Consider the following 24,655-nt stretch of genomic DNA (forward strand, 5'->3'; position numbering starts at 1 on the left):
CTGAAATGGTTTACTGTTACTGGTTACACAATGACCACTTGGTTATAAGATTTGGCAACTTTTGTGAAAAACAAACCACAGAGCATTAAAGATGTAGCATAAAACTTCGATGCAAACAAAAACTACTGCAACTGAGCAATAGATTGTTCAGATTGGTGCCACAAATGCAGCAATACATATAGCATCATTTAACTCATCCCTAATTTCATAATATCATACTAGGTTGGCCAGGCTTATTGATTGAAAAATATTCTTATTAGAACTATGATGACTACATTACAATAATTAAACTATTGCGCTTTGTCTTGAGCTTTTAGTGTCTGTGCTTGGTGGAATAAAGTAGCATGATTCGAAGAAAAAGGCACAAATTTCCTCACACCACTGCTCTATGTTCTAAACTGTTTTAGGTTCCTTGTCTTTTTACAGACGCTACAATGGGAACATGACATGGCTTGCTTAACCGAATTTCCTGAATTCACATGTTGTGAGTCTAAAGCAGGGCAGTGAAGTGTCTCTCCAGCAGATAGTGACGTGGCTCCCAGACAGAGAGCTTCATATATTTCAAAAGCTCTGCTGAAGATGGTCAGTGAACATTTCAATGTTATTTGTCAGACACACAAATATAGGGTATCCTTTTTGCACAATGACGCCTTTAACTGCCACAATCAATCATGATAAAACACACTGTAAGGAACGATTGTGAAATGGAATTCACCAGTTTAAAGCTCACTTACAATTTAAAGAATAGCTATTCCAAGCTAAATCAATTTCATGACTTGGTCTGTGTTAAGCAATTTGCTGACTCAAAAGAGCCTGCTCACAACGTTGAAATGAACAGCAACCAAGCAAGCTTTAAAATTGTTCTAATTTTCCATTTAAAAATGAAGTTATCACTTTTCTTCAACAAAACATGTCAAATACTACTGAAAAGTCTTTGCAATGAGCAAGCAATAATTTTCTGAGGAGACTCATTACATCTAAAATATAACTGGATTGCAAAACCCACTGTCCTACTAATAGTACTGTGTTTCAGCTGTGTGGGTCCATCACTGATGAGCTGTGAATGTAGACATAACTGAAAATCAATGACCCCCCCCCCCCCCCCCCCCCAAAAAAAAGTCACGCACGCACGCACACACGCACACACACACACACACACACACACACGATTCCAAGGAATAATTGCAGTGATGTAATGACCTTGTGCATCACACTTCAGTTTTTTGAGAGAAACAAGATGTTTTGGACAGGATATTTTTCTATTACTTTGCATGCACAGCTGAAGCATGTCCTAAAGGTACACAATCAGAATGCATGGTGTCCTTTTTCACTGGAAACCTTGTGTACTACACTACACTTTTTACTAGCTCTCTCTCCCTCTCCCTGTAAAGTTAGGCAGACACAGATAGTTAAGATATAGACACACATAGGGTGTAGGAGGGTGAAGGGGATTGTGGGCTTGGTTGTATTAAAGCTTCAATCAAAAATGATCTAAGGACTAAAATCTACTTATTCTTAGCCTGGTTTTATGTACTGTAGACCAATTTCGGTAGTTACTGTGAAGTTAGAAACATCCCGATTGTGGCTTTAAAGACTACATATTTAAATCCATATTGAAATAGTTTGTACTTCTACTTTTTATCTGGAAAAAAAAACAAAACAAAAAACTTTAAATATACAAAGGACGCTGTTTAGAACATTACGTTCTGCGAAGAAAATATTGCCAGCCAGTCAGTTGGATAACTAATTAATGATTGTCTTAGATGGGGGCATGAGATTAGAACTGATGCTTAGTTTGATGAATAATTCAATTACAGGCTCAACGCTTATTTCTTTATATACATGGAGGGAGTCAGTGACATATAAAAACCACCAGACTCTTGTAGTGTTAAAACCAAAAGTGAAGTATCCATTGAGGGAAGAATTTGAAATCATGCTTTTGTTATTTCATTCTCTAACTGAATATTTTTGCCCTAAGGCCACAAATGTAGGGGGGAAAATGTTAAAAAAAAAAAAAAAAAAAAAAAAAAAAAAAAAAAAAGAATCAGCATCTTTTACAGCGTTCTGTTGATTTAGTTTTCTTTCAACTGCCATTTGGGTAGCTTTTTTCATTTAGTTCATCTTTTAAAGTTTTTTTTGTACATGTTTTGTCAGTTCTTTTATGTTCATAAAAGGTCAGTTGAAAGACATTTTGGTTACAACACAGACTGCAGTATTTTAAAGAGATTTCCGTCTTGAGTTCAGACATTTTGTTCAGGCAGGAAGTTTGTCGATACTGTACTTTTAATATGCTGTACCGATTTGTTTTTATACACACTTTCAGCAACAGCCTCCACGGACCATCTCTCCTTCCAGTCTTTGTTCTCCACCTACGCCTGTTCCACCTCCCTGTGTTACCTCGTATTGCCTCTATCTTCTTGGTGAGGAATTAATGGGGAGTTCAGATGCAGAAGAGGTGGAGAACAGCAATCTCTGGCTAGAGAGGTTTAGAAGATCAGGACTCTGGTGGAGGATCTACAGTGGTAGACTTTGGCATTGACAGGATGCTCTCTGCCTCTTCATAAAGCTGTGGAAAATGAAAGCATTATAATGAAACTTAGCCAAAGAAAATACAGGCATGTCAGGGATTGGAATTTTCAAGGAACAAAACTCTAAGGAACATTACCGGAATAAACTGAACATCTTGGAACAGTTCCTGTATGAAGCGTCGAGAAGCCAGTCTGAACATGCAGTGGGCCAGCAAGTGGGAAACTTCAGAGTACAGGCAGATGTCATCAAAAGCATATGGGAACTTTTCCTTGATCCTACCGATTAGAAAATTAAAATCCAGATTCATTAAAATGAAAAGATATCAAATTTAATTAAAACTAAACTCAAAGTATTAAAATCAAGCTTGCACATCCAGTTAAGTGCATTTATATAGTCTCCTTACGTTAGAAGTCCGGTCTCATGGCTTTTGGTTCCAACTGACGAGCTGAGGTTGACGACGAGCCGAAGAACTTCCTTCCTTAGCAGAACTCTGCAGGCTGGTGCATCCTCTGGAATGGTCTTAACCCCTGTAAGAGAGACAACCCAAAGTTTGAACCACACCCATATATTTGCTAACTACCCATGTTCTACATTGACATGGCCTCAGCCATTGCACAAAGGTAATATTTCTTCAGAGTATAACGAGACATCAAGCTCAAAATATCTTAAATCTAGTAAAATTGTGTGAATTAGGAAAGCAAAAATCCTAAATGACACACTAGATTAATTCTTACCAAGAACCAGTTCAGTGCTGCGGGTGCTCCCAACAGAGCCCTGGGAGACGGCATCACTGCAGCCAGACACCCCTGAGAACTTGGACTGGGGCATGACCTCGAGGTGGTTGTGTATGGGCTGGCTGCACCACTCAGAGTACGGTGTGTCGGTGTAGTCTAAAAATGAGAGGAGAGAGTAAGAAAACTGAAAATCTTTTCTGAAACACCTGCACAAAAACATTGAAGCAGAGCAGCCATGATAACTGACAGCCATGTTGTATGGAGTGGGGGAATCAAGTAGATCTTGGGGCTCACCTGAGCGGCTCTGTGTGGGTGTGTGTGTGTTGCAGCCCAGCACTTTGCAGCCCACACAGTAGAGACAGTTCTCTTCTGTGTGCTCCTGTAGGCCGGTCTCCTCTGAGCCCAGCAGTTGCTGCTGGTCCGCTCGGCTGGCTGCCATCAGCTCCGTGATGCTAAGCTGAGACTTCAGGACAGCATGCCGTGAACCCTCGCTGGGACCTGTGGGAGAGGGTCAGAAATGCTCACATAATGACCTGGAGCTATGATCTCTGTGTGGTATTTTGTGTAGCAGGTACGTGTTTTTACCGTCAGAATCTCCAGAAAAGAACTTGGCAGATCTGTCCTCTGATGGTGGGCTGGTCCTCTTCTGGAAGTATGGAGTATCCTTTATCTGTTAGCACAGAAAGAAAATGACAAATTACTTTTCTGCAATCAGCATTTAAAAATAAATAAATTGAGAAAAACTGCCGCAAGTCCAACAACACAAATAAACAAACAAACAAAAAAAAAAGGGCAAAAGTAGCTGAGGACCTGGAACATGTTGTTGATGTCCACTGGAAGAGCAAGGCCAATGTAATCATCGGAACTGCCAAAGGTGGCACTAGACACCATGGAGCGTACTGACGAAGAGCGTTGTAGCGTGGTCTGGCTGATAGGGCTCAGTAGGTCCTCCTTATCCAGAGACGCAAAGCTCAGAGCCTTCAGAAACCTGCAGGCAGACACATGACCAGAGATAGCAATTGAGAACCAGTTCCAGATCCACTGGCGTTGTATGCCTCCATGGTTATCAATTGTGTTGTCTAATGGAAATGAAGGCTGTACAAATGTCCTCTCATTTCATTCATTTCAGATGATGACAAACACATGGTTGCTACAGATAGTTGAGGCTACAGCCAGCTGCTAGACCCACACAACAGCTCCCAACCAGAAAACCCTTTCATGCTTGCTGCACAGGGAAGGAAAATGATTGAAGAAAGGGAGAATAAGTGTCACCAAGCAATCTCTGCATTTGCAGTGAAAGGCACACTTTCTTAACAGAAGAATAATCAGAATTTTGGTAGTTCCTACTCCGCCCCCATCTAATCGCCTTCACTCAATACATTCATTTGTTTTATTTTACCTTCCTCAACCCTCTGTTTCCATCTTTGTCTCTTGTATGTAGAAATGGCTCTTTACACAATCAGAATGAACTCATTTGATCTTTACACTTCCTCTGTTCCTTTTCCTATGCTATTCCAGCGAGATTTTGCCTAGTCATGCTACGCAAAAATATACGAGATATTACCTAATTGTATTACATTTAATGAATGTCTGATGGTGTTGATTTTGATAGTGTCTTTTTAGTAATTTTTAACACATTTATCTGCATTTTATTACTTATGAATGACTGAATCCTTCTCTGTAGATTCAGTTTTAGTTGAAATGAGACGTCATTAGGCATCACAAATTTTATATAATAACTAAATAAAACTGAGGAGAATAACTGTGTTAAATACATTCTAATATCAATCCTTCATAACATTTATAATAAAAAAATGTTATTCATTAAACCTTATAGCAGTTACAATTGCTTGTTTTGCCCAGTGTCTCAAGAATTACATTATTTACATTTTCAAAAAATAGCACAAAAATTGTTAGTTTTATATTTTTTTCCAATTTATGTCCATTTACGAAAAGGATCATTGCAACATGTTATTTTAACATGTTCAAATGATATTCTACACTGTGAATCGAGTTAAAAATTAATAATAGAATCGATAAAGAATCACACAGATAAGCAAAAACAAAACTGGCACTGGTATCAATAAAATCTTATCAAAGAATGTGAGAAAGCATACAAAAGAAAGAGAAACAAAATTAGTGAATGACTAAGATTCTTTCATTGCTTTAATTGTATAAGCTAGAAGAAGAGTTGAGTTACCTTAGGACTACTTGACACAGATGACCACTAGATGCTCAACAATAACTGGGTTATACAGTTAAAGGCTTTACATGCCTCTCATTTGAATGCAAAGGTATATGGAAGTACTAATCTTCTGCACTGGCTTTAGTTGTGTGCATGTTCAGTAGGGGAATCTAGGGCAGACAGGACAAAGCTCAGTTCAATCATTCCTCTAATCACTGTGAAGGAATTCATATTATCCTGTCATATTTGTTTTTTGTGTGATTAGAAACAATATACTTTTATTATTTTTCTGAATATCTAACTCTTTTGTGACATGATGACTACCTCTGAACAGGCATCAAGGTCAAGAGGTTAAAATGTTTTTTTTTCTGGTCTGAAGCCTCCCAGTCCTCATCCACCCTCTCCCCATCTACCCCTTTCTCTCGTCTCTCTCCTGCTTCTTAAAGTTTGATCACACCTGTATTGTTGGACTGATGTTACACTAGTACCCTTTTCTGGATAAGAAAAAACAAAACAAAACAAAGTTTCTGCATATGCAAAAATAACACTGACAATTTGAAGATCAACAGAATTTCCTGACTTTTCATTACTGAGTTTCTAACAATTTGGTGCCATGACCCAGATGGCATGCTGACACCTTTTTTTGTGAGTAATGCCATTATCCTGAACAAAGAGAAATGTCAGCTGGATGTCCTTCCTATCTGACAAGGAAGTAGATTTTCGATTTGGGTAGTCCCATTTCATCAGGCATTCTGGTATTGAGAGAAGTATCACTATAGCTGATTGGATATGATCTTTATAGAGAAGAGTGGAGCTTGCCCATCAGTCATGGTGAAGTAACAGGATAAACAATGTCCCTGACAATTGTGACAGAGAAAGCCAACCACTTCTTTGCTTATGTTCTAAATCTTAAAATCTAGCTGTGCATCAAGCTCAGTTTGTCTGTTTTAAATATGGAAACCTAATAGAAAACATAATTTAAGGATCACCTTGTTAACTGTTTCCAAGGCTAGGAACAGAAAAGTGAGTAAGAAAGAAACAAACATACATACATACTGAAAGGCTCTACACTAAAGAAAAAGAGGAAGACCTTTTAAGGAGTAAACCCATTCTACACATCTCAGCAGAATATAATTAGGGATGACCAGAATATTGCAGAATATTGCATGGCCTGTGAGCAATCATCGTGACGGCACCAGTGAACGCAATAGATTATTTTCGTGAATGACTCAAATCACAGTTTTCAGAAAAGTAATAAAAAGGACAAATATTTTGGGTGTAGAACTATAGAGTTGATGTAGAGTTTCAGGATAAGAGACAACTCAACAGGCAACAGGAAAGAATAAAAAAGAAACCCCCCAAACAAATGCAAAAAGAGAAAAGGATAATGCATAAATCACAAGTTAATTTCACAGGTGACCATGCCTACCTTCTAGGTGTGAGCCTGGAGTCCAAGCTGCCAGTTTTCATTGTGATGGCATCAGTGAAGAGCACATCCTTGGCGGGGGAGGCCAGCGCCTCGCTGTGGGAGAGGGAGGGGTGGATGCGCTGTTGCTGAAGCCGTTTGAGTGTTGCGTATCCCAGAGCATCCCTAGGACTGGTGTACATGAAGCTGCAGTCCGTCAGGCTGGTGATGGTGGTCACTGAGGGGGATCTGAGGGACTGTGCACGTCGGGGCAGTGTGTGGGAGGAACCCGGAGGGACCAACAGGACAGAGTTGGATTTGGCGAGGGGCAGGTGGTTGGACTGAGGTGTAAGTGAGTGGAGGGTTTTGATCGTCTGGGCACTGACGACCGTGTTGAGACTGACGCAGTCTGTGTCGACTGTGGATGAGTCCACGCCTCCCACCGTCTCTCTGGATGGGCTAGAGCTCATGGAGCTGATGCCACTAGTCGTGGTGTCCGTGTTAAAGCTCTGGCTGCGGCTTTTAAACTGGCCCCCACCACCAGAGGAGGAAGACCCGTCGCCTGCCAACCTTTCCCGGCTGGTCTGCTCCCGAGGGCCGTCACCAACCCCTGAGGCCCGCTCGGGTACCCGTGGCAGGCGCACCTCGCACTCCCCTATGCTGGGCGTACTTCCCTGAAGCTCTATCGCCCTGCTGTCGACAAAAGATGTCTCCAGGCTAACTGAGGGGCTTTTGGGCAGGTGGCCATCAGTGAAGACAGGGCTGAACACATCGCCCTGGCCGGGGGAGTAGACAGAAGGCTCGGTGACGGTGCGGTTCCGACGTAGGCCACCAAGCTTTGGCTCGCCATGGAGTTTGCTGCTGCTCCCACCACCTTTGGGGTCACTGGTACTCCGCAGCTTCTTGCCCGAGAGAGAAATGAGGAATCGATTGCGGACAAAGCGGCTGGAGGCCAGGATGGTGAAGGGACTGCGGTCCTTTAGCAGTTTGGACCTGAAGTAGAGTGGCTGCTCCTCGGACAGCTCAGAGCCCTCCAACTTCTCATCATCTAGGATGTACATGCCTGCGAAACAGATGTGGTTTAAAACTAAGTATAATAAACACTAAAGACCAAATTAAAATCCCTTATTAAGATGTGGAGCTAATAATTAAATAAACTATGGATGTGATACATTTTATAGGTTTGATACAATTTTCAAGAGGTTAGAGTCAACTGGACTTTATATTTGGCATCATTTATATATACACGGTGTAAACTACACGGCAAATAATGCAGCACGTAGTTCAAAGCTGGCCAGCGGAAGAAGCTAATGGCCACTGACAGGCTAATGGCCATAGAGTGGATGAAGATGCACTCACTGGGCTGGGTGGAGTCACTTTCACTGTTGTGTCTGGAACTGGTGGACTCCGAGTTCAGGCTAAGTGTGCTGGGGACAGATGAGAGAAGGGTGGGCGGGGGAGGAGGGGGCTGCTGCTGTTGCTGCTGATGTAGCTGCTGTTGTTGCTCCACCTCGTCCGGCACAACAGGCCACTGCTGCCTGCGGCTGTGCCTCACAGCATCCCAGCCCTGCAACTTCAGCAGGTCACAGCCCTGCTTTGTCTTAGAGATTAGACCCAGCACGTACAGACACGTCCTATATGTGTGTGTGTGTGTGTGTGTGTGTGTGTGTTGTGTGTGAGAGAGAGAGAGAAAGAATAAGAAAATAAGAAGTTATGACGAGATTAAAGGGAGACTCAAAGTGTAGGTATGTATGCTGAAGCACATGTGCCCAGAAAACATGGGGAGAAAGAAACCATGAGGGCCTTTTCTCAAACCAGTGGCATGGTGGTGACCTACCCCCTAATTGACAGAACTTCACAGTGGTGGGCCATAGCCACAATGTCTGGAATTATGTTCTCCTCTTGCAGCAGGTTCAGACCCCAGTTTGATGAGCCAATATTACCCTGGGGACAATCAGATAAAGAACAGTGATATACAGCTTCAAGAACAGTTTTCACTTGCTTAATTAAGTCATTATCCTATCACAATAAACAAAGATTTCAAACAAAACAAATAATAAACAAAGATTCCAGAAGTCTAAGATGTATTGTATAACACACCACAGCACAGCACAGGCACACATGATTGTACTAACCAAGGCCCAAAGAGCAGCTTTAAGTTGTTTAATGCCTTCCCATGTGTCCAGCACTGGGGAGCGCACTATATAGCTCAGGTCTGGTACAACATTCTGTCAGAGGGGCAGGAAGGGAGAAGGGGCAGGGGAATTAGAGCCTCACAAAAGATTAAATGTCATTTTCCAATAAAAATAAAATAAAATAATAAAAAAAATCTACAATTGCTGCTCTTACCTGAGCCTCTAGGAGATGGCAGCCTGTCTTATCATGCACAAGCTGACCATACAAATGCACAGGAAGATATACATTGGGTCTTTGCAGCCTGATGGGGATGAAAAAAGTGACAAACCAAAGGAATATAATATAAATATTAATAACAGACAGACCAGTCTGTGCTGGCCCCTTAATACTTCTTAACACTGAACTCAGAGGAGCGGTCAATGCAGTGGCAGCTGAGAGGAAATGAAGAGCAGGAGGAAACACGCTCTGTGCACCTTTGGTTGCTCCGCCGTACATAGTTGTCCCCATCTACTGGTTTGCGATAAGTTGTGAGGGCTTCATTTAACTGCTCTTCTATTAGGTCCACATATTTTGTGTTATATTCCTTCATAAAACAGATGTACAGTGAGTTGTTAGCAAAATTCTACCTTGATAGTAAAATAATCTGCTGAAAGTTGTATTTGTTTAAGTAATAATTCAACTAGTATACACAGCTCTAGAATGATTAGCATACCAGCTTTATAAGATGCAAAAATAGTGTCAGGGAGCCATCACAGAGTAAAATGAATCACAATATGTTGAAGTAACCTTCATTAATGGTTTTCTAGGTAGAGTAAGAAGCAACTACTAATATGTAGTGAAGTATTATAAAACAAACTGATTTCAAATTTCAAAAGGTGGTGGGAGCAGCAGCCATCTTGTTAAATTTCTTCAATTTCCTCTTCAAATTCTGAACTTTTTAATTACTTTAAAAGAGCACACAATGTAACCTTTGAACTGCATAAATCCATTCAAAATGTTTCAGGTGCTTGTTAGTCTTCGTTATCAAATTCCATAGTACATACACAATATAGCTGTGCTAAACCTGAACAATTGTTTTCAAGGGCAGCAGAGACAAAAGCACCTTCTGCCATTTCTCCAGCTGCTTTGTGACATAGCCCCTCTCGTTGAGGTAGGAGAAACCCTTTGGAATGGACAAGAACCTGAATAGGAGAATCAGGGAAGAACGTAGTTGTAAGCAGAACATCCCTTTCAGTGTGTTTGACGTTGAACTCAACATCGCTGCATCGTTACTGCCAGTCTAAAAAGGCCTTGGTTCTTTATACTGTACACAAATTTAAATAACCTGAAATCAGTCGAATCATAAGCCGTTATGATTTTTTGTCTCTTCTATACTGCTATATTAGGTTTTTGACATAAATGAGTACAACTCACTCAGAGACGGTTACCTATTGAAGTTCACCAAGACTCCTGCCACTTACCGCAAAAGCAAGAGCACACCCTTGTCCCCAAGGTGAGTTAGTGCAGGCTTCAGCTGTATTAGCGCATGGAGGTTTGCCTTAAGAACACAAGCAAAAAGCACCATCAAAAAGAGGCAAAACATGCCAAAAGTAAAAGCCTAGTAAGGTATTGATGAGATACTCTGGATATTAGTTCACAGGATATTTTTGCTGATCTGATATTAATTTTACCTCTGCACTGGAGAGCTACTGCAGATACTTTATTAGAAAATGCAATTAAATAAATCTGCATACCAACAGCACCAGCCTACCAGCTAAATTTAGAAAACCCCCCCCATTTCCATTTTTTACCAGCTACAGGCCTGGGATCATTTCTAACCAAATGTGATTAATGTGAGCAGGGAATGTAATTTTTAATAAGGAGCAGAAAGCCTACCTAAAGTTAAATAGTCTACACAAGCCTATGTCCTTGCCAGAGGAATACAATTTGGAAGCAAACTTTGAACACCCAACTAGTCAAGTCTAGCATTCACTAAATTAAAATGCTATACCAGCAAAGGCAAAATGTTATTGGATTACTTTTGCTGAGAAAGACTACATACTCTATATGCTGCCTACATTGAATCTTTGATATAATAAGCACAAACACAAAGTAGGGCATTTAAAAAAAAAAAAATCTCTCTGCCTCACCTTGTCCTCACATGCCTCATCCAGTATGTCCAGTGCCTCCATGGAGATGGCCTTGTTCCGGTCATGGAGCTGAGTGACCAGCAACTCAATACCCCAGTTACTGAAGAACTCCACATTGGCACGGAGAAGCACGCGCAGGTGCTTCGTGGCATATAGCCTGCAGTTCTGTCTCACACACGTGCACACACACAGTCCAAGTGTTACTCACATTATGCCATTACAAATGATCGCTTTAAAAAAAAGTATGGCATAAAATCAGGTTTATGTGACCTCTGCATTAACATTTCCTGCAATAGAATAAATGAAGCAGGCTAACTGCAACATTTACTTGTGACAAACTAAATATTAAACATGCATGTGGTCTGTTAGTTTTCTCCCTTACATCTGTGCCAGCAGTGAGGATCTTTGAGAGGATGACTCGGGCTAGGCCATCTCGGCTGTAGTCCAGTGTGGACACAGTGAGCTTTAGTAGATGATCCTGATTCTTCAGGGAGCACATGTTCAGCAAACTGCACAGAGTGGGAAGACAAGGGTCAAAGCCCAGGAATAGCACATCTGGGTACCATTTACTTCAAGTGAATTATATTTTGTTAAGATAACACCTAAAATGTTGACGAGTAAAGGTTCAGCTGGTTTAAGAACTACCTTTCCCATAAATTCTTTCCAGTTCTAGCCCTAGGCCTCTGACTTCAGCAATGTCCAAAGTGCAATCAGGCACCAAAGATATGTCATCTAACTCACCACTGGAAGACGCCACATTTCTCCAGCAACTTAACACCATTAGGGTGGGCAGAAAGAGTGCCCAAGAAGAGGAAGTAGTGCTGACTGAGGGTGTTAAGGAGGCCATTGCTCTGTAGGCTGCGGTCAGGTTTCAGGCCAGAGGATGAGGACAGCCACAGCACAACGTCCTTCACCAGGTCCTCCAGGTACACCTGGCCATCCTGAGGAGAAACAACAGTCACAAGCACAACAGTCACAAGCACAACAGTAAAGACGGAAAAGATATGAAATTGTTCATAGAGGGGAAAGGATAAATGTGTTAGAAATAAAGCCTGATTGCATTACATATTTCACAGTTTTTCAGTTTCAATTCAATTGTTGAATTCCCCCCCTTACCTCATCTGACTCCAATAGGAACTCAATGAACTGGCAGCCGACCACAGTCAGCTGCTTGGCCTTGCTGTGATCCAGCTCCAGGCTGGCATACAGTTTACTACTGGGTTTGTAGAAGAACAAAAGCCTCCGTACAAACCTATGGAACATAATTTGAAGAATTCACCATACAAAATCAGCACAATGTTAAGCTACAGTATGAAATATGCAGACAGGATTCAATCATACATATTCTTACTTGTGCATTTGTTCATCTTTGTTGCTGCGGAGGCTGACATTTGGCCACTACAACATACAAATGTGTAAATTACAAAGTGCTTTTTAATCATTTGTACAACATTAGTTATGTGAACTTATTAAAACATTGTAATCTGATTCACTACTAGCTTACTAACCTTCAATATTGTACCGATAAGGATCCAGTTCCAGTCCAGGTTCTGTTTGTGATTAAGAATATGGCTGTCTCTTAGGTTCATCAGCAAAGCCTCCTCAGTGTCCTTAGAACAAAACAGCACATACACAAGGAAACATACACAAGCACACACCATAAAACAACAGCACTCCTGTTAGGATGTACATGTGCAAATCTGAATCTTCCTAAGCCTGATTGATTTCTTGCAAATAGGCTCGCCGCACCTTAATCGCATAGATGTCCTTCTGCGGCCGCAGGTGCTGCTCCCGACAGTAGTGAGCAGCGGCTGACTTGCGGACAATGTGGTCCAGGTAGAGGCTGCTGGGCTTGGGGCCTCGCTTCTTTTTCTCATGGAAGCGTTTCAGGTAGTTTACCGCTGCACTGGCGCGCCTGGAGTTATGGCAAAGAGATATCATGCCGTCAAAAACTGATGTGTGTAGAAACCTCTGTGTGACTTCGATTCGACAGGTCTCAGGGAATTCTACCCTAGAAGGCAAGAAGCCCTTACAAACGCTTCTCCTGTGGGATGTCGAAGGAAGCCGCCATGTTCATCAGTGTGGGCAGGCAGTGCAGATGGTGGCTGTGGGAGTGAGGAAGGATGGTGTTGGCCTGCAGTAAAAGGAAAGACGTTCCACTGATTTAGAGAGATACCTCACAAAGGTCAGACCGGCAGACAGCACGGCTTGGGATTAATTTCTCTTGATAAGAACATAACGTGAAAATGCCAAGGAGAGATACCATGTGCAAGAGTTCTCCTAGGAGGATGGTAGCTTGTACTGAAATGTCATCACTGCTAGTGACTACTTCCACCAGCCCCTGAAGACATGGGAGAATGCAAACAGGTTTAAACAAGAATGCATGAAATATTTAAACACTCCATATCTATTGTGCAATCCAAATTTCCAAAGAGTATTCCAACAGCACTGCATTTTTGAGTTCTTTAAAAACAAATCTATTGATTAAATGTTAAGAAAAAAGAACAATACCTCTAAAAGTCCACTACGGATAAAGGCAGAGAGCACAAGTGCAAGGTAGTTATCCATCAAGTCAGGCCTAAACAGGCGGCGGGGGGAGGGGGGTGTTAATCGCCTCAACTTTAAAAGCACTTTTTACCACTTAATGCATTTTTCTTCTCATTATCTTTTCTGTTATTATTTTTCTCAAGCGTGCCTACCTTGACCGCGCCCGATGAGGGAGGATCATTTTTGCTTCTGAAGCCACAAAACCATCTGAGAGCCTCCAACTGTCCTGAAACCTACTTGGGTCTACAGAGTGAAATGTAATTGTACAAGAGTCTATCCCTTCAGGAACCATCAGCCAGTAATGTTTTTTTAAAATAATACTTGAAGTGAATCATAAATGTCAGTACTCACCAACACTAATGAGAGCTTCAATGAAGTCTTGTGTTACTACAGGCACGGGGAGACGAAATATGTCATATAGCACCTCTAGCAGGCCTTTCTGCAGACAGAAAAAAATATAAAGACATAAGCACAGCTCATCTACAGCACTTATAATTAGTTAAATGTTATCATTGATCCTTTTCAATCAGGTACTAGCTCTGAGTCTGCACTTTTAAGAGTTGCGCAAATGACCTGCTCCCTGCTGATAATGATCGCATTAATATACTTCTTGATACAAGTGCAGTATTCAACAAAAAAATAAAATTATGATGTAGTTCTCCATCGTCTTTCCTCCATTTGCATATCAAGAACAGCATTAGACTGGTTTCATTCCCACATCACAACGGACAAAAATATGTCACAACTGGTAAACACAGACTGCCCACTGTACCTGTTGCTCAAGGGGTTCCTCAAGGATCTGTTTTTGGATCACTTCATTATTTACATGATACCACCATCAGATCGTCTGTAGCCATAATCTAAATTTCTACTGCTATGCTGATTACATTCACAGATATGTAAGTACAAAATACACTTCTGACTTTCCACTCCAGCCCTTAATAGCAAATCAATGAATTAAAATTCAGGATGAATGAAAACTTCGTAATACAGAAAACAAAACTGAGGTACTATTAGTTTAGTCCAGGAAACTAGTTTCAGAATTAACCAATTAACCAATTAACTGATATAGGCAACAAATGCTAAAAATCTTGACATTCAGTTCAATTCTTCACTACCTTTTGAGGCACATTCTATCACCAATTCACTTTGCTTCAGTCATCTTCGTAATGTGGCATACCTCCGGCCTTTACTCACAATCAGCTGTGCCAAAACTCTGGTTCATGCCTTAATTTTTCCCACACTGATTTTTTTAACTCCCTTTCCGTTGGTCTCCCTGCCAAACCCATTAAACTTCAATTTATCCAAAACTCAGCAGCTAAAGTGATCACCTACAATGCCCCCCCAAAATTTTTTAATTCTTCCTACATCACCCCTATTCATTGTCAGTTGCACTGGTTACCTGTCACATCACTGGTTATTGATGACATCATGCATCCAGTTCAGTCCCACACCCTTAATTTCTTCTACAGGTGGCACATCCTTCAGTGCTATAGTGCCTAAATTCTCTACCTCTCTTGCTAAGAATCCATATTTGTCTTTCATTCATTAAGCGTTTTTGTGCCTAAATGTCATTGCATTGTAAATCGATTCTGGGTTCGTGAACGGTACTATATAAATGAAACTTATTACTATTGTTGTTGTTAATAATAATAATAATAATAATAATAATAATATTATTATTATTATTATCATCAACAAATAATACCTCTTCTGGAATTCTATGTTAACAGGTGATTAGTGTTAATATTTCTATAATGGTAAGATGAGCGCATAGAGAAAATGTTCCAGCACACAGGTAACTGTATTTTGTGTTGAGCTATACTAAAAAAAAACTTTGGAAAATATCTATTTCGTTGGCCTTGGTATTCACACTTGGCTTTATGTAATGTAAGCTTTTCACCTGGCTTGCTACATACCCTTACTTCCATATTGGGGATACAGAGTAGGCTTTATGTAATGTAAGCTTTTCACCTGGCTTGCTACATACCCTTACTTCCATATTGGGGATACAGAGTAGGCCTATGAGGGACTGGATGCCAGAACTTCCTGACTTGCAGAGGTTAATGATGCCTGGGTTCCAAAAGAAAAATTGCACTGAAGTCAACTAAGGACAGAATTTCATTACCGCAGCATAAAACATGCAGAATGTTAAGCATACACTTTGTGTGTTGATGGTCAATATTCTCCCTCAAATAACATCAATGAAGGTGAAAGTCTATGATTTGCAATTCAGAAATAAATGCATGAGTAAAGGATTTACAAATTTTATAGATTTACAGATTTTGCAAGAAGAAATCAGATTACTTACCAGACCACGAGCGTAAGGAAGCAACAATGGACATCTTACTGGCCAGAAACCGAGCCTCCCTGTCCTCCCTGGGCGGGGGGGGGGGGGGGGGGGGGGGGGGGGGTGTTTATATGAGCAACAACCAGTGTGACTGATTTTCAAACATCTAAATTGTGCCACATGAAGAAAATAAAAACTGGCAGACTTTTTTTCCATGTGTTATTTCAAGGCAAGTTGTAAGCTACATGTTTAAAGCAAGCTGAACCAAAGCAGCAGACTTACTTGAGCTGTCCCTCAGCTGTGTCAGGGTTGTGTCTGTAGTGAAAGTCTGTATAAGGGGCCAGGATTTGCTAAAATTAAAAAGAAATGTTTATTTGTATAGCACTCAAACACAAAATGAACTCAAGTGCTTTAAATAAACAAAAATTATAGCAATGAGAAATATGTGTGTGGGGATGCGTGAGTGAGAGGGCCTGTACCTCCAGCTCCACGTCGGATCGCACATACTGGCGTGTATGGGGGTGATTGAGCAGGTGCAGGATGGTGGTCATTAGAGCCTCGTTGATGCGGCTCAGTTGACAGTCAATCACATTTTTGAGGATGGTCTTGAGACCACCCCTCCGAGCCACAATTTCTGGGTTTTTCAGTGCTGCAAAATACACAACCATACAGATCACTTCATAGTCAGTTTGGCAATGTAAAAAAAGAAGAAGAAAATATATATATGTGTGTGTGTGTGTGTGTGTGTCTGTCCACCCACCAAGTTCACAGATAATGGCAATGCAGGCGCGCACCATGCGGTCACGCTCCTGCAGGCCATCGTTGCCTACAGCGATGAGGGAATTGGTGATGGAGCTGGGGAACAGCTGGGCATTCACAGTGATCATCTGAAATGTGGGGGGTGAAGGAAACAGAGAGAAAGAGAGAGAGAGATAGAAAATGCTAACCACGGCATATATACTGCATACTGTTCAGTTTCTGTCAAAGCAAATTCTAAGGGGAGTCATCATGAAAAAATAAACCAGAAACATTCTACATTTATTTAACATAAAATGCCAGATACTCATTTATCAAATGTACATGAAAAGCAGTGTACTGCGTAAGGGCACGTAGTTACTTTTAAAGTTGTGTGCGCTTCAAGGAATCAAAAAGTCTGAACAGTTACTCTCACCTTTCTCACCAGTCTGAGTGCCTGGGTACGCTCTACCTCATTGCTCTGCTGGATGTCAATGCACCTACACAGGGAGGTGGGTACAATGAGTCACATGAATAGACCCGCACAATTACAAATGACAAGTTTCATCATTTCAGAATCCTGTGTTATTTCAAAGGAGTGAGTACTACATTGAGTGAATACACAGTCAGATGCTCAAAATCTCATAACGGTCCAATGAACTTACATCATTTGTTAGTGTATAGATCTGACGACAAATTCTCTATGTATCTAGAATTGCAAGAGAAGTAACATGAAATAACTTTCACCATAAGTGTTGCTTTTCTTGACTGCAACTAATTGTAGAAGGCAAAACTATAGAATAATATACATTTTACTGCTCAGTATACAGTAGGTAACTACTAGTTTTAGCAATTTTAAAATGCTCTCTCTTCTGGAATGTCTAAGACGCTGACATAACAGTGCCATTTTATTGAAATCTCTGTGACCCTATGGTTGGAACAATTAGTTCAGAGGAGTCCCTGCTGCTGGATGAGATGAAGAAAGATAGCACTGGCGCAAAACTAACAGAACGTCCCTGCTGCCTTGCAGCCTCTTGGTGCACATTGATCCTAACTAAGAATGGCTGCTTCTTCCCAGGGCCTTTTGCTTACTCTACAGTCAATTTCTGCAAAGAAAGGGAAAAAACCCACACTGTCGAACCCTAACATGACCTGCTCCACTCTTCTCTAAGCATTAGTCAAGGACTAGTGGTTGCTCTTACCGTCTTGAAAGAAGACAGCAGCTATGATGACTACGTTCTAAAACACTGGTGTGCGACCCATAGGAAACTGCTCTCAGAGAGGGCTTGACATACCTGGCAATCAGGTAATCCACCTGAAAGCGGAGAACTTTATGGAGGATGGTGCTGTCTCTGATTAGGTAGCGGAGGGCTCGCAGACCCGCTGCCCGTACTTCCTTGGCTTCATTAAGCAGAGCCAAACGGAGGCTGGAGAAAGGACAAGAAATCAAGATGTGTTACAGATTACTCACAGCATCTAGTTATATTACTATCATTTGTAATGATAAAAGGTAAAGTTTAATTCTTGTTCAGGTCAGCACTCACCAAATGATAATTTCATCATAGGTAAAGCCAAACCTTTGCTCTGAATGGCCAACATTGCAAAGTAGCTGTGCGGATGATAAAACGTGTTAATTATTCTATATGACTAGCACGAAGAAAAATAATTTAAATGACAAAGTTTAAACTGTGAAGCTAAATGAAGCAGCAACAGAATAAGACAATTGTCCAGGGCAAATTTTGATATTTTGAAGATATTAGTCAGTCAATCTCAAACCTTGAAACTGTGTTGCACCTACTTGAGGTTCACAATACCAGAACTTAAGCCATCTTTACAAAGTGAGATTATCATGATTTTAATCATGTCACAGATGATAAACACAAATTGTGAAAATTCTTTGGTCATGAGTTAAAATCTGTGGAACATGCAATATGCCATGGTGCGTGGTGACCAATTTAATGCTTTTGTGAGCAAAGAGCTTATCTTCTAGCAGGGTCAGAAATTTTGCTGCAAAACCTTGCAGTGTGACCACTGCTATGACAGATGTCTAAAAACAACCAATAGGGAGCATCTTGGAATTATGCACAACTTCCATGCCAATTACAAATTAACAGGAGCATGCTGAAATGAAAATGTGTATGTGGACTCAAAAGAAGGTTTTGTGGATTTGTGTCAGCAGACAATAATTTTTTTTTGATGCTTCCTCCGAGACTCGCCTTCACCTTTGAAGCCTCATTTTTACTCCCTAGCAAAAACACTATTCTGTGGGCTTATGGGATCCCATGTTTCTGTCCAAAATAAGGTCAAATATTGGTGATCAAAGCAGAATCTTAATTTTTAAAACATGGATGGTTTACTGTCAGAATCTCTTTATTTCAGCACAATTGAAACCACACAGTCCCTCATGGAGTTTGGACAAGATTTTAACTGCAGCATCTTGAACAGCGAGACACGCAACAAATGAATAAGACCACTAAAATGGCACAGTGTAAAGCTGGCATTAGACAACATCCAACATTCAAGTCAATGAGTCCATTTTATTTTTAAAATAATCCATTACTGGCTTTCTAATTTAAATAGATTTTCATTAAGGAAAGCTAATATTGTACCCTGATTACTGAAGTATCTAAATGATCAAGTTAATATAACAAGTTAACAACTATGCTCCAGGCCTAGAATATATTTAAAATGACTCAGCACAAAAGCACTGACTGAAGAAATCCCAGTCAGTTAGTTTCCCAAAGACAAACCTTAATGAAGTTATTCAGGTGACCCAGTTTACGCATGTTGGAGACACCCTGCTGTTTGGCCACATTTTGAAGGATCTCGCGCAAGTTGTCTTTAGGGTCTGAAATAAGAATAAAAATCAGATGACAATATAGGCATAATGTAACAAAGTGGAATCATTCTTGCTGACCCACAATAACATCATTTTACTATCCATATTATTATATGATCAGTATTAAGTAAGAGCTTGGTCTATGATTCAATTAACCCTGTATGTAGCTTTAATTCCGAGGCAACAATAATTGCCTCGAGAAGCAGAACGGTTTTTTATGTAATCAGACTTCACATATGGGGGAAGCACATATAAATACTATCCAGCCATTTTCCTCTAGTGAACCAGTAGATCATGGAGAAAAGAAGAGGTGGGAATCGCTATTGGTGATTACAATGAAATTTTATCCAGCATGTGTTCTTAGAGTGCATTTAAGGCAGCAAACAACAAGGAATGTAGTCAGTTGTTATTGAGTTCTGTCTGTAACCCATTTAAAAGAAAACACTCCGTGTCACTACACTCTGGCACTACTGCTAGCACAGTACCAATGCAAGACATCAATGGAGTAGAACAAATCAAATAAAATTTCTAAACTTTGAATTTTGAACATCATTCAGTGCTAAACATGCAATTGAATTTGGTACATTCATGTTAAGAATGAATACAATGTGTTGAGTCTTAAAACTATAACTATTATGCTTACAGACATGTAAAATGCCTAGTGTCAGGGTATTTAGTTGACATTGTCCTGTACACATAAGCCTACCATAAATATTAATAGACATTCTACAATTTGTGTGGTCTAAAAAACCCACAACAAAGATGTCATTACTTCTGCATTGCATTTTCCACTAAAAGAAACATATGATGCCTATGAAAAGACAAAGAGTCCAAAATTAAATGCAACCCTATTGCAGCTTGTCAGGACATTTCTTGCAATGACTGAGGCTTCAATTTTTAGTAATTTTCTATAACAATTCCATATGAACAATTATTTTTAAAATCATTTTCAATTTTAACTCAACTGAGTACATAATTTTATTGATGTAAAATTCTCATTAAATACTAATAACTGAACTAATATCTATACAAGTTTTCAGTAGTGACCAGGTGTTAATAACAATGTGCAACTAATGATATCCATTCTTATGAGACAGCTATGAAGAATGGTCTGCCATTGTAATTTAACAGGACATCTTGTCTCCAAAGACAACCCTGGAAACCTGCAGACCTACGAGGTCCCCATGACCTACAGTAATCTCCATTTTTTTTCTTTTTTTGTGGATTACAGTGATTCATAACTCATCTCTCACTGCTCTGAAGCAGTGAGCTCTGAGAGGAAACCTCAGTGCCACGACACTTCCAAACAGACCTGACAATGGAGAAATCATGGTGCCTGATGAGGTCATGTGGACATGATTTAAAACACACCAATATTCAATCTTCCCCCACAAAAAATGCAATTGCTGGCTGTTCAGATTTTAGTCATATAACGTAGTCTTCCAATGTAGCGTGACTGTAATGGTCCGGCGGAAAAGACAAATAGGTATAGGTGGAGGGTAGCTCCATCACAGTGATACATACTATAAAATAGTCTGTCTCTGGGCTAAACACTCAACAATGACCATTTGTGATAGATCTGAACAGAGGCAATTGTTTGTAGAATATGCCATAATGGTGTGGTGGGACCAAGTGTGATGGGATGTGATCTGCATCTTGATATAAAGGTACTCTAAACAAGGCTACTTATCTTTTGTAAAGAAAATAAATGTAAGAATTCAGACAAATAAAAGTAAACAGCAGCATACGTAGACTTTTAACTGGATAATACAGTACCTATCTCAATGAAACAAGTAGCTCAGCAGAATTCAAATTTGACCATTTGATAAGACCACAAATAATATTAATTAGGCTTAGCTTATTAGACTTTTCAGACTAAACATTTATTAGCACTAACCTACTAGTCATTTTTTTCTTTATTTCACAAAGACACACATGAAAATCTGTCTGATATGATACCAGTACTAAGACTGAAACAGGTTTACATATACATATAATCAACTGAACTATGTATGTTTTCACCTTTTTAAAAATAAACATTAAAAACACAAGATACTTAAATTGTACCAAACACTACTGCTAATATAGGACTACTTCCTTTGGTGTCTTAATAGCATACAATCAGCATCACTCCACTAAGTAGTACCAACTCTTATTACTATAGTTCTGACTGTAGATGTCATGAGTTTCACAATAATCAGAAAAAAATGGTGGTAGTAGTAATTATACCTTATCTCATTTGAGTGGTTATGTTACTTGCTAAATTACCCCCCATTTGGAGGGCTAATTCCAAAATTAGGCTAATTTAACTGGAGACGAGTGATGCATTAGTGTTGCTCTTTGGAATGCATAGAATGATACAGCATTTTAAAAAATAATCATGTTTTGCATCACCTTCCTTATTAAATTTCAAAAGCTTCTAAACTGGGAAAGAAAAAAAAGTGTAAAAAAAAAAGCAGGTAAAACATTCAAGAGCATTAAGGCATAGAAATTAAGAGAACAGTGCTTGGAATTAATAGTATGTAATTTATACTGGCTCCACACTGAAAACAGAAATCCAAGCTCTATAGCCATTAGATCCTAATACCTTAACAGTTTGCTGTGACAATGCAATCTTAGTTCATAAACTGAGTAGTTTCTAAAGGAAATTGTGTGTCTAAACAAATTCAGAGTGAAACGCATTTGTTTTGTGATTTGTTAGTTACAGGCACCCTAAATCAATAAAATGACAGAAAACAAAATGGAAAAAGCATGCACTGCCAGTCCTCAATTGATGCCCTAATGGCAAGGGTACAATACAGTATTTAAAACAAAACACAATTCATAATGTAACAAACATTAAAATTTTAAAAAAAAAAAAAAAAAAAAAAAGGAAATCAAAACCATATACCTACACATCTCACAAAATGCAAAGACTACTGGAAATTGTTGAGAACGTAGACAACACAATTCGGCAAGGTGTGAAGCAACAACAAAGGCTACAAAATTTTCAGAATAAAAATGGAGCGTCACAAATAAATATACTAATGTTATCCAAGCTTTTTTCAGGATTTGATTATAAGATCACCGGAGAGGCTAAAACACTGGTATACCAATCTCATAATCGTCTTACCATTTGACAGCTTTCATAATTATTCCCTTGACTAATGTGGTGCGCAGGCATAGACATACGAACCAAAACAAAAACAAATGTCTGTGTCAATATAACAAGCTAGCTGGAGAGCAAGGCTGCAAAAATGTGCCAGCGATAAACAACGCCCGTAATGTCAGGCACGGTTTGCAGTAGGACCAAAAGGCTTAATAATATCCAACCCAAGTTGTTTGTCAGGGCAATTCAGTTAAATAGCTAGCTAGCTAGCTAGCTAACAGTGGAATGCCCCATGCGCCGATCAACAATAAACTATATCCAGAAATGTAGCTAATAAATTATATACATGCATTTTGGCCCTTTACTAGCTAGCTCCTTCAACTTGTCTTAAAATATTTCATAGCTAGCAGCAGCCTGCTTTGGTTTAGCACGCAGAAATGTCAGAAAACCTGTCTGATGTTTCAATGAATAATGTCAGGCGTAATAACTAATGAAGATCAAAAAACATGCAAATGAGATGTCAGAGGGTTTCGCTAAAACTGTTAGATTTCTCTTTCTTTAAAAGGTGTTGCACATTTCCGAATATCAAGAGAATAATACCATTTTGCTAACGCTAGGTTGTTAGCTAACAACCTAGTTAGCTAGAAGAGGACCTCCCCATCCGACTGACTTAACCTACCTCTTGTGAGATCGAGTGGTACATTTTCCTCCCCACTGTCATTCCGACCTGTTAGTGCACAAACAAGGATTATGAGCAAACTTAAATGCTCCAGACGCCGCTATCTAAAAATTATATTTTTAGACGACAAAACAGACAAATATGAAACTTGAAATGGCCAAATCTAACCTCGCATCCGTATACTTCGGATAGGACGAGCTCGGATGCTAACCGCCATCTTTCCAGAGACAATTCACAACACCGGAAACAACGGATAATATCGCGAGAAAGGAATTAGAACGCGTCTGGACGATCGAACACCCCCAAACTTCACGCAGTTCATTGGAAATTGTGTCCTAATTAAAAAAGTAAATAAAAGTAATCTTCGAATATTCCTTACCTTAAATGTACGCGTACATGTAGCTCTTAGTACAGCTATTACGATACGCAGACCGGATGTTTTGCGCTCAGACAACTGTTTTGTTCGTTTTCAGCGAAGCCTTTGATTACTATTTTCTGATGCTGACCATAAAGTGTACGGAAATGTTTTTCATTAAACACTCGTGGCGGTGAAATAACAATAGGCAAACGTCCACTGTGAAGTCATGTCAAACTATCTGATGATAAGACACATTGTTTTGGTCAGATTTTATAATGAAATCGTATAATTTAACACTGCTGTGGCGTTACATCTTCGGGCCTCATGATAAGTCGATTCCGTGCCTTCTGGGCTACATTTGTGGAGTTTGAAAGCTTAATTAACATGATTTGATGATGAAAGTTTATTTTACTTATTACTGAGTATGCAGGAACCTCTCCAAGGTTGGGCTGGAGTGCGTACTAAAAGAGCTGGTCATGTGCATAAAGGACATGCACAACGCCGGGCAGCAGTGCTGTGACACATGAAAACGAAATAAAGCAGGTGTACAATAGAGCCCGCGCACTGGATTTGCCTGATTTAGCCTAAAGCTGGAAAGGTTCTTAGGGACACGTCCATGATGTAGCACATGATTATTTCCCTTTTTTGAGCGGAAACTGTCTTAGTGTATACTATTTACTTACTTACTTACTTACTGTATTTCAGTTCTGTTCGTAAACTCAGAACGCGTAGGGAAGTTGTCCTTTATACTCAGTAGGTGGCAGCAATGTACCATTTGAAAGAATCCTACTTGCCTTAATATTGAAAAAAGCAGGCCAATGTAGACAGACAGTGTGAGGTCAGCAGGGCTTCAGAGACAGTGGATCATATTTTTGAATGGCAGATGAATGTACAACATAGGGTCTGGCTACAGTACTCATCTGTGGGGCTCATAATAATGTGGATTCACTATTGGAAGGTATTTAAAGTATGAAAAGTATTTAAAGTATGAGGGTTTTGAG

At 40.0% G+C, this 24,655-nt stretch overlaps 1 protein-coding gene across 1 annotated transcript; it reads right to left on the reverse strand.

Annotated features, from left to right (window-relative positions):
- Nucleotides 1-1,120: 1,120 nt before the first annotated feature.
- rictorb (RPTOR independent companion of MTOR, complex 2b) lies at nt 1,121-23,535 on the reverse strand. Its single transcript, XM_035527210.1, has 38 exons — nt 23,465-23,535; nt 23,297-23,344; nt 19,441-19,538; nt 18,235-18,299; nt 17,986-18,117; nt 17,127-17,190; nt 16,716-16,842; nt 16,435-16,604; nt 16,238-16,305; nt 15,977-16,044; nt 15,656-15,738; nt 14,017-14,104; nt 13,818-13,908; nt 13,630-13,696; nt 13,382-13,459; nt 13,152-13,252; nt 12,868-13,033; nt 12,627-12,728; nt 12,470-12,516; nt 12,235-12,370; nt 11,860-12,059; nt 11,501-11,627; nt 11,119-11,283; nt 10,450-10,526; nt 10,092-10,170; nt 9,463-9,572; nt 9,203-9,290; nt 8,989-9,081; nt 8,691-8,797; nt 8,213-8,487; nt 6,878-7,916; nt 4,074-4,251; nt 3,849-3,933; nt 3,558-3,761; nt 3,264-3,419; nt 2,933-3,056; nt 2,666-2,804; nt 1,121-2,566 (listed from the first exon to the last, which is right to left on the reverse strand). The coding sequence occupies exons 1-38, from the start codon at nt 23,511-23,513 to the stop codon at nt 2,495-2,497; spliced, it is 5,166 nt and encodes a 1,721-aa protein (XP_035383103.1). The 5' UTR covers nt 23,514-23,535; the 3' UTR covers nt 1,121-2,494.
- Nucleotides 23,536-24,655: the final 1,120 nt, after the last annotated feature.

Source organism: Electrophorus electricus, chromosome 6 (assembly GCF_013358815.1).
Source record: "Electrophorus electricus isolate fEleEle1 chromosome 6, fEleEle1.pri, whole genome shotgun sequence".
NCBI classification, from domain to species: domain Eukaryota; kingdom Metazoa; phylum Chordata; class Actinopteri; order Gymnotiformes; family Gymnotidae; genus Electrophorus; species Electrophorus electricus.